The sequence below is a fragment of the Dermacentor andersoni genome, chromosome 2, assembly GCF_023375885.2.
Source record: "Dermacentor andersoni chromosome 2, qqDerAnde1_hic_scaffold, whole genome shotgun sequence".
In the NCBI taxonomy this organism is placed as follows: domain Eukaryota; kingdom Metazoa; phylum Arthropoda; class Arachnida; order Ixodida; family Ixodidae; genus Dermacentor; species Dermacentor andersoni.
In genome coordinates this window covers 171,059,511-171,070,533 of record NC_092815.1, presented here as the reverse complement: position 1 = coordinate 171,070,533, position 11,023 = coordinate 171,059,511, and the positions used below count along the sequence as shown (strand labels likewise).

Genomic DNA, 11,023 nt, shown 5'->3' with positions numbered 1-11,023 from the left:
CAAGAGCTTTTTTTCTCACCGATGACTCCCATCGAAATGCGACTTCCATGGCTGGCAAATCAACCCCTCGCCTTGTGTTAGCAGCAAATTGCTATAGCCACAGTGGCAGCTAAACAAATTGAAGAACAATATTTCTGTCTATAATTTTTTTTCTTCCCTGTATGTAAGTAAAGTTTGGAATAAGTTTGTCATTGCAAAAAGGCCCAGTTTGTGGTCTTTTATTGAATAAACCATATATTGTGTATAGTTGAAATGCAGAAATTTGTTCTAAAATCCTCGGGTGATATATGTTCTTGCAAGTAGCATGGTATTTCATTACTTATAAAGATAGTAATCGCAGCGGATATCGTTATATGGCTTTACACACTAATATATGTGATCACAAACTTATTAGAAACTTACTAGAAACATGTAAGGCATGAATGTTTTTGCACAGTTGATCAGCTGTGAACGTGCAAGAACTGCTTCTACTGGCTGACTTCACTGCACAGTTTTGATTTACTTTTCTTCAGCGTGTCGTTTTATACTGTTTTATCCCCACAAGAACAGGCCGTTTGCCTGCTTTTTGCATTGTTGCACGAGTTCTACATAATTGTGCAGGAGGGTACATTGTCACTTTGCCACTATAGCAAGCAGTTTAATTAATCTACTAGCTGTACAGTTAATTACCTTGCAGAGCAAGTGTTCATACAGATGCAGTAAGGATACAAAGTCCGCAACATAGTCTATGTTTATTGGTTTCTGTGCAAGAAAAAAATTCTCCAGAGAAGAGGTGCAACTTAACGTGCATGTAATATTTTATTCAAGCCACGGATTTAATGCTATCGTAGCAAATTCATTACGATAGCCTACACTTTTGCTCTGTCAAATTTAATAAGAGGCAAGATAAGCTTTCAAGATGCACCGGGAAATTCATGCTTGAAAACCGACAAGAAAGTGCAACTGAACGGTACCGCGTTCAGCGCAACGTTGAAACTTCGGGTACTTTGCTGTCTTGTCATTTGCCCTTGCCGAGGTTGAAATAATTCAAGCTGCTCCGTAAGCGCAATTTTTGCATGCTACTCAACAAAAGAAAATTGTGACGACCTCGTCGTCTGCTGGGGATCGAACACCTGTTAGCACTGACAACTCGCAAAGGCGTACGAAGCAAACGTGAAAATACACTGCATTTGCTGTGTAGCGTGTCAACAAACGCATAGCAATCGGAGAATGCAATCTGCGGTACAAGTTTGTTTATTCTCCCTTCGCGTACGTACCGAATTCGACGATCCACGTCTCCGCGCATTGCACTTGTCGTGCGAGACGCCATTTTCCAAAACAAACCGGCGAAATAGCTCCGTTGACAGCTCTCCGCGCAATTTCGACGGAAAATCGCAGCGATCGGTGCGACGGTGCGACTGTGCGACCAACCGGTTGGTCGCAGCCGAAAATCGGGGGGTCGGCACTGCGACTGCGATTTTCATCCCAAACGACGGAAATCGCACTTCCGGTGCGACGAAAATCGCATCATGTGAAACAGGCTATAATCAGCTTCGCATGAAGTGGCAGCAGCCCTGGCACGCTATCAACGGCGCCGCGTTCCCGCCTTTCCGCGTCGTCTGCGTTTTTTATAGCGCGAACCGGCGCGCACTGCTTGCTCAGATTTCGTGCGTTTCGTGTGTGCGGTCAGACGTCATCGCTGTCTCCCTGGCTGCATCCCGTCGACATTATGCCCGCAGTCTCTACTCGTACGAGGCTTTTACTGTTGCTGAAACAGATACTCTTGCTCATGATAATGAAGAGGAGACGAGACCAACGACGGTGCAGGCAGCGGCGACGCTGGTGGGTGCGACCTGTGTTTTTGGCCCGAAAGCAAGAAGGACTTTACCACACAGCTGTAGGTATTCTGCTTATTTTACGTAGAAGTGTTTTGTCGTGTCGCTATTCAGTATCTGACCTTGGTTGAATTTGTAATTGTTAAGAAACACGTGCAGCGCTGAAAAGACGATATGCACGCAACCTTTTTGTGTCATTTCGCCCCCATTGTCGTTAATCTGTAAGGCTTTCTGCTCGCCTTTATATCGCTTAGCAAGTTCATTGTTGTTTTAGTGATGCAAATGACCTCTGGTCACCCTCTTGGCGATCAGGTACATACTATGCATTAACACATGAGACCACCATTCGCAGCCACGTCTGTTATGTCTGGATGATTGTTTACATTCTTCATGGCAATTGCAGATGTGCCGCATGCGACAAGGAGATCACGGATTTTTCTGCAAGTACTACAGAATGACGCCGCAGCTTTTCGATAAGCTGTTAAACTTTGTGGCTGCGGACCTGACCCGACAGCAGTTAATCAGGGAGCCCTTGGAGCCTGGAGAGTGACTGGCGATGACATTGAGGTTCGTAGAAGTACATTTCACATTGTGAGTAAAATTATTTACCAGTGGAGTACCATGTATGCGCTGCTACAGTCGTAATGCTATTACATTTTTTAACATTATACTTTGCTGTATATTTTAAAAAACTGCATAGACTGCTGCCATGAAGTGTTTCTGTTATAGAGGTTAATCATAGCATGGTAGTTATCATGCTAGGGCCCAGTCTCTCAGGCTAGGAAATGCTGGCCCACAGTTTGTGTATGGAACAGCAATTTCCTGCTATTTTACATCTCTTATGTACTATGTGGTTGCTTGCAGAAATGGGATGATTTTTATTTGTACTGGTTCATGAGGGGTAAAATGTAAAAATGCTGATGTCCAGTGCATTGGGGGCACGTGCCCATAATTAAATCATGGTTCTGGCCCGTAAAACCGCTCAATTCAATTAGATTGGTGCGTGAGGGCAATTTTCGTTTTGTTTATCATGTTACAGTTACCTGGCATCAGGGCAGGAGATATGCCAAGTAGCGCTGTTATATCGTGTAGGTCTTGAAACTGCCAGGCAATGCATACACGGCACATGTCGAGCAATATGGGCATGCCTCAAGGATCATTTCATGCAAGTAAGTATGCCATTACACTTCACTTATAACTGCTGCACTGTCATGATTGCTGGTAGTGCGGGCAAAATGTTTGCCAATTAAAGAATGATCAGCCTACAAGCAGTACCAAAACACTAGGTAATCAACTTTGCCTTGGTACATTAGAGGCAAAGCATTTCTACTAATGCATAAATGTGTGTTACACCGAGCTTGGTCCTGTGGACATAGCAATTACGTTTATCACTTGAAATGACACTGCACACTTTCTAGCAATATGGGCATTGTGTGCCACTGATTTTTCCAGTCAGTAGTAATGGCAAGTGCCGTACTATTCTAGACACCAATCCAAGAGGAGTGGGAGAAGATTGCTGAAGGATTTTCAGCTCGATGGCAATTCCATAATTGCTTGGGGGCTGTCGATGGAAAACATGTAGCAATCACATGCCCAACAAATTCTGGGAGTAATTACTTCAACTACAAGGTAAACTGCTATGCTTTCATTTTATTTGCTTTATGTACTAAGGATGCTGTTTCTTTTGGTAATTGCAATTCTGCCAGGAAGATGGTTTGTAGATGGTAGAATTTACATGCAGTGCAAGTCAGGTGCCATGTACAGTGCATTGTAGTGCTGTACAAAAAAAACTCGAATGCAAATGGGCATATGGTTATAAAATGAGGTATTGTGGTTCCTTAACCTTCAAGCATATGAGGGGTATGAGTATGAAAGGACACTATTGAGTTTAATGATTGACAACACACTAACATCCACAGCATCCTTTGATGCTTTTGCAGTTGCCTGCATTCTGCAGCCATTTCAGCAAACTTTCTTGTACGATAGTACGCAGGTGACAATAATACCAAACCTTGCTTGCTAAACAGGCCACCCAAATTGCCTGACAGTGGCCATAAATTTGCTATTTGCATGTGAATGTCGACACTTGCTCTGATGCTTTATTTCAGGGAACATATTCAATTGTCCTCATGCATGCTTTATTTCAGGGAACATATTCAATTGTCCTCATGGCTGTCGTTGATAGCAGTTGCAAGTATGTGCTTGTTGATGTGGGGGCTGAAGGTCGCGTGAGCGATGGAGGCGTATTTAAACACTCTGAATTTGGCAAGGCCCTTGTCAATGGAGACCTCAACATACCCTCACTTGGCCTGCTCCCAGGGACTACAACAGCTGTACCCCACGTCTTCGTTGGGGATGAAGCTTTTCAGTTAAGAAAAGACTTCATGCGCCCATTTCCTTCAAAGCACCTTGAGAATGAAAGAAGAGTCTTCAACTACAGGTTGAGCCGAGCAAGGTATGGTGTCATTCTGATTATTTGGTGCACTGAGATAGTGAAATTCAAAAATGAGACACTGACAGTCATTCTCTCTTTTAATAATCAACCTTTTATTGCAAAATCAATGAAAGTAGAGGTCTTGAAGAATACTTCAACAATCTGAACTGCTTCAGAGCTTCTCTCTGGTGTCCCTTTAAAGGGCACAAGTACTGCGCAAAGAATGAATATACCGCAAGAAAAATAGACGTATAGTACTTCTGACACTGGGTTTCTTGCAGTCTGTTTGTATCATTACTGTAAACATGTCTTCTCAAAAAAGCAGACTAAGGGAACAGGTTCTTCTAACCATTTTTTTTTAAATAAATGTTTCTAAAGTTCGAATTTCAATGCTTGTTTGCTATATTCCGACAGACGGTGTGCTGAAAACGCGTTCGGGATCACAGCAGCAAGGTGGCGGATCCTACTGCGGACCATTAACTTGCTCCCCACAAACGTGGACTTTGTTGTCAAGGCTGCCTATGTCTTGCATAACTTCCTAACTGTACTCAATCCACAGTCTGACAATTACAGAGATCAAGAGGACAAGTTTGGAAACTTTGTAGCAGGACGCTGGCGTGAAAGCATCCAAGCTGCGTTGGGAGACGACAGAATGCAGCAGTTTTCCCCCCTTCAGTCAACACGATCAAGGAATTATGACAGTGAAGCTGCACATGCCAGGAACCTCTTCGCAGCCTATTTTTGCAGCTCAGTAGGTGAAGTTCCATGGCAGTGGCACCAACCAGGTGTTTCCAAAGAAGGCGCTTTGAAGCGTCTACGTGAGCAGCAGTTCTACCAGCTGCAATGATGGTGAGCATTTCCTCGAAAGAGCAAAAGCCACATAATGTGACTTCATAACAGTCATTCATAATTGCTGTTCACTGTGGCTTACCAATCATGCTGTTTACGTATCAATTTTGTGGCGCCTGTGCAAGAAAAAAATGTTTGTGTTATTAATTTGTTCATCCATGTTGTGAAGTGTGTAGTCCACTTACTTGATGGTAACTGGATGTTTGATGTGGAGTAGAAATAGACTTGAACTGTGGTATTCATGACCATCGAAACCGTAAACATTTTATTTCCAAGCACAAAAAAATATAACGACATTTATTTAAGCATACCCAGCTACTGCTGGCTCGACAGGTAGGGCCGTTCTGGCCAGCCAAGCTACCGCGAATGCAACTGTCACTCCCCATTCGCTCCATTGCAGTTTGCCTGAAGTGGCAGGCCACAACTATGCTGTTGCAAAGAGTATTGCATGTGCAAGCATTGATGAGGTAGAACATATCACATTATGTAAGGAGGGCTTCAAATAGGAAAATAAAAGCACCTATAAATAAGTGCAAATTGAACACAAAACAACGACAAAAATATCAGTGGTAAGCAACGTGCATGTTAAAGAATGGAGAATGCAGCGTAAAGCACTAAAAAAACAGGACATAAAAAGCAAACAAATGAGAGGTAAGGCATCAAAGTACAGTAATACACAAAGGACTATGGTAAAAACAGCCGTACGAGTATGTGGAGGTACGCATTTTTCTTGGTTCCCACAACTTGGCTGTCAAGAAGAGTATTGCACAGGTGAAAGGCACGTGCATGCATTGAAAAGCTAAAATGTATCACATCATGTATGGATGACTAGGAATGGGAAAATAAAAGTTGAACACTGACCAGTGCACATTGAACACATGAAAACTTATCCATAACATAAAAAAGCCGAAATAAAAGTACCCGCCGTGGTTGCTCAGTGGCTATGGTTTTGGGCTGCTGAGCACGAGGTCGCGGGATCGAATCCCGGCTACGGCGTCCACATTTCTATGGGGGCAAAGTGCGAAAACACCCGTGTACTTAGCTTTAGGTGCACATTAAAGAACCCCAGGCGGTCACTATTTCTAGAGTCCTCCACTACGGCGTGCCTCATAATCAGAAAGTGGTTTTGGCACGTAAAACCCCATAATTTATTTTTTTGAAATAAACGTATCAGTGACAAGCAGCTAGCGCGTTAAAAATGCATAATGCAGCATCACAATAAAGCAGTAAAAAACTGGACATAAAAGCAAGCAGATAAGAGATTAGGCATCAAAGTACAGTAATACACAATTCAATATGATAACTATGGTTGTACGAGTATTTGGAGGTACACATTTTTCTTGGTTTTCACAACTGGGCTATCAAAAAGAGTACTGCACAGGTGAAAGGCACATGCAATCATTGACGAGTTAAAATGTATCACATTATGTAAGGACGACTAGAAACAAGAAAATAAAAGTAAACAATAAACATCAAAAGCACATAAGTAAGTGCAAAGTGAACACATGAAAACTAAAAAAAAATTATGAAGTATCAGTAACAAGCATCCAATGTGTTAAAGTATGCAGCATCACAATAAAAGACGGAACACAAAGAGTGAATATATGAGAGGTGAGAGATCAACATACTGTAATATAGAATTGAACACATTGAAAAAGAAAATAAAGAATAATAGTATGAGTACCTGGTGGAATGCAGTATGAGCAACTGCTGACATTTTCTTGGTTTCCATAACTTGGCTATTGAGAATATTATTGCACGGGTCGACAACACATTAAATTTAAAAGTAAAAGTATGTATACAAACGTAAGAAAACAAACATACTCGGAAAACATGCTGCCTTGATGTGCTGGTTTGTAGTATCACTGTGCCTTCATGGCGCAGACAGCACATGGACGAGCAAAATGAACAGATAGTATAAACATTGCTCCTTTGTTTCCTTTCTTTGCCGATGTGCGATCGGCACTCTGAAGCTGCAATGAGAAGGTGCTGAGTATGACAAAAAGAAGAAAAAAATTATTCAGTTAATTCCTTAATGACATTCAAAACCTTGATATACATGTCCGTTTGTCTTTCCGTTCTCACTCGTTTCATTAGTGGAACAAGTGCCATTGCAAACTGCTCTATATAATCTATCGGCTTTGTTGTTTCGAGAGCACTGGTGACACGCTGAAGCTGCTGCGCCAACAAATCGTCTGCATTTGCTTTTCTTTTTTTGCTTGTAGGCGTGCCGGACGACGTCACTGAAGACGCCTGTGCACGAGGTGCAGGCGTTGCCGCTGGCGGCACCGACACCTCTGTCACCACCACATCCTCCTCCTCCTTCTCCTGCCCCTCCAACTCGTACACGTGCACGTACTCCTCATTGCCAAAGTGGCACATGTCGTCAAAGAGCTCTGCAGCAGTGGGCCCTTCCTCCAGGTTGTTATGGCTTGCTGCAACAGGTTCCTGATGTGCTGATACATTTGAAGAAAGAAATGTTCGTTGTAGATACTTTTGGCTGTAAATATTTCAAATAATGCAAAAAGCAATGTGAAAATAAAGTTCATTAATTAAATTGTACAAGTGCTCCTTATCTGAAGTGGTCACCCAAAGATATCAATAACACATGGATACACATAACACTTTAGCGTCATCATTTACTTTTATTCTAGTTTACATTGCCATTCCATATAGTAGCACATTCTACATTTCAGTAAACACAACACTCTTCCCTTACTGAAAAAAGTTAATGCTTTAGAACTAATGTTTGTTATCCCATAAATAAGCCATATTACACTGCTGGCAAATGCAATGTTAGAGTGACCTAAGTCTTTGAATATTTAGAAATGTGCTGTATGAAGTAACATTTGTATCTGAAAATGGTACACTGAATTATTTTATGCATGCTAAACAAATATTACAGTGCCATTTGATGAAAATATATGCTTTACAAACTAGCAATAGCCACAGGTCCCATCCATTGAGGTTAATTCATCCATTAACAGCCGATATTACAAAATACATGGAATTCATCACACTTTAAAAGATTGGCTGGTCGTAGAAAAACATTTGGCTAGGGAAGCGAGTCAAATGAGATTCTCCACACTAGGCGTGGAATTCGAGAGTTTTCCAAGAGTCTGCGCGACTGCTTACAATGTTGCAGCTTCAGCACCAGTGGACTGAATGTGGGCACTCGCTAGAGCTACTGGGCTGAGTGAGATGCACCATATGGAAGAATTCGTGTTAGAAGGCCGTGGATGGTGTTTTCAATTTCTTGGCAATCAGTGAAATGCACGGTTCGCCATGCTTATAAACTACACGCGAGCTAGAAATTCGTCTGGGTTTTGCGGACCGAATAACACTACGTTGATCATCATCCACGTAGTATTTATGAAATTGTGAATTTCGCAACAACAGCAGTCCAATAGGACAGTTTAACATAGTGAGGCGATGCACGAGTTCTCCTCCTCTAAGCGACAAAATAACACGCCAATAAACTTCAAGCTCTCGTTTCCATTGTGTCGCGGAGAAACATCAGGAGCTCGAAGAAGGGCCACGAGCATTCGCTCTCTTCCTCGGCTCCCGCTCCGCTCTTCTGGGACGTCGCGTCATTGTAATAGCGACGGAATTTGTCGCGAAGCGACTTCCACCGTTTTTGTACGGCGGTGCCACCGTCTGTGCAAAAGAGTAGTTCCATTTTACGAAAATTTCTCAAGCAACAGCGCAGAATTCAAGCAAGCTTACCTTGCACACCGGGCAGAACTATCGCTGCCACTTCCCTCCACAGGGCAGCTTTCTTCTGTCGATTTTTGTGGTCCCTGTGGCGAGAGAGCCACAAAGACGGCCGGGCCTCTACAGTGGAGATTAGGCGCTCGTTATCGATGTATATATCTTCCGCTGCTGCCATTCTTGTGTACTACGCGCACAGAATGAAGAACCAACTTGTACGCGAATCGATTGCGGTGCTATCAAAACTGGCGCCAAAAGTTACAACCTATCGGATGTTTAGGAAGCAGCACCTTGTGATTGGTCCCTGCGGGAAAATGTACTTCCGGTCTAGCAAACAAAATCTAGCAGAAGAAAGCCTTTCTGTACCACGCTGAAGCCTCAATATTTGTAAACGTAATTGTTTTGTTTTGAGAGCTGTTATATCATTGCAAAATCGAAAAAGAAGCACTTTCTTGCATGACATAAATCGGCCTCACTGAGAGTTGCATGTACCAAGCCATAGCCGCGTAGCCAGGCTGGCCAGGCGCGCCGACGCGAGGCAGGCCGAGAGCGTGATAACAGAGCGGTGCTGTTCCCCGAGATCACGCCGCGTTTGGACGCGTACGCGCCATGCCGCACTGTCTGCGCATGCGTGGGCGCGTGAACGCGAGCTTGCGCGCGTCCGCAAGCGTACGTGTGGTCTCGCCTTTACTTGCGTTAGAATTCTCGTTCCTAGGTGTTTATGTCGCATTGTAACTTTGTTTTGGCATGCGGAAGCAATACTTGTGCGTTCAAGGAAGCTGCACTTTAACTCACAGTGCTGCATTTGGGCTGGTAATTAGATTATCACGTTTTTTTTTTAATTCTTCTTTATATTTTAGACTGGATTGCGAGCAATTTGCTACTCTTGGAAGTGTTCCTGCAATGGAGACAGATTACTTAGTTGATTATGCAAGAAAAATAATGTGTTGCATGAACGTCATGCTTACTTGTTTCTTCCCCTGGTACAGTATAAGGATTTGCTAGTAGCCTGAAAAATTATTTCAAGCACTCGTTAACAGATCTCCAACTGAGTTTGGTGTTTCAATAACGCTGCCTTATATAGAGATGTGCTTGATGCAGCAACACTTGCAGAACTTGCGTAACGACTGAGAAACAAATACAAAACAACAAGGAATTCAAAAATAATGTTTGAACTCGTAATAATGTGTGATAAAATGTTATGCTTTATTTATTAACCCTTTCAGGGTCGATCTTTTTCGCCACATGCCACCGCCCAGGGTCGATTTTTTTTTATTGCAGATTCCAATTCTCCTGAGGGACCTATTTCGATAAAAAAATTGACTTAACTTTTCTAGGGCGACCGTAAAGTGAGAAAAAATTATTTTGCGTTTGTATATATGTACTGTTTATAAGCAAAACGTGTCGCAAACTACCGCGAATGTCATCTTATCGCCAAGTAGAGGCAATTAGTTTTCGTGACTCTCAAAAAGAAAGAAAAGGAAACGCATTCATGGCGGCATTCTTCCTATGCGCACCCCTGTGAGCACTAAACGAGTGAGAAACAGGCGGTCGCCTTTTGAGCGATTAGAAACGAGATAGCCATCAGTTTTGTGAGCGCAAGAAGCCGAAACCACCCACGGAACAAAACCCAAACCGCCGCCCGCGCCAGTGCGCAAATAGGTAGTGCATAGACGCCCCAGAGCAAACTAGCTCTAAAACAAACCATGCAATGAAAACTGAGAGATGAAGGCGCGCTAAAAAAATTCCCTGTATTTACATCTAAAGTGTATTGTAATTTATTGTTACATCAATGAAAGCAGTGTCTCAGGAATGCTATTTATGAGTTGAGATACAACATTAAATATGCTTGTTTTCCAGATTCCTTGCCAATGGTGACACTTTCATGAGCTTGTCATATAATTTTTTGACTGGACGGTCAACTGCAGCCATGATTGTGAAAGAAACTACAGGTGCAATATGGAATGTACTGCAGGCTGGTTATGTGGTTTCCGCAAACCAGCAATGAAAGGAAGAATGTGAAAGTTCGTGAATTGAAATTGATATTTACATGCTTTCTAGCCACAACTAAATAAAATTATTATCAGGCATCTATCAAGCAACATATCTGGCCAAATCAGTCTTCACAGCACTGTGGACAGGTGTTTATGATAACTTATTTCACTTGATTATGCTGATCAAGACAGCTAAATCCTGTGGTTGCACAGTATGAAAC

The 11,023-nt window shown here is 42.6% G+C and overlaps 1 protein-coding gene and 1 long non-coding RNA gene across 3 annotated transcripts; both read left to right on the top strand.

The window, feature by feature from the left end:
- The first annotated feature begins 1,229 nt into the window (after positions 1-1,229).
- On the top strand, positions 1,230-2,977 carry LOC126540443 (uncharacterized). Its single transcript, XR_008614493.2, has 3 exons — positions 1,230-1,876; positions 2,218-2,381; positions 2,854-2,977. It is a non-coding gene; the product is annotated as an uncharacterized lncRNA (long non-coding RNA).
- Positions 2,978-3,982: 1,005 nt separating this feature from the next.
- Positions 3,983-8,953, top strand: LOC129380147 (uncharacterized). Of its 2 annotated transcripts, XM_055076040.2 has the most exons (3): positions 3,983-4,269; positions 4,663-5,097; positions 7,323-8,953. In XM_055076040.2, exons 1-2 carry the CDS (start codon positions 3,983-3,985, stop codon positions 5,093-5,095), a joined length of 720 nt encoding a protein of 239 aa, XP_054932015.1. In that variant the 3' UTR covers positions 5,096-5,097; positions 7,323-8,953. The 2 variants fall into 2 exon arrangements, with proteins under 2 accessions (XP_054932015.1, XP_054932014.1); XM_055076039.2 differs by having other exon boundaries at positions 4,663-8,953.
- Positions 8,954-11,023: the final 2,070 nt, after the last annotated feature.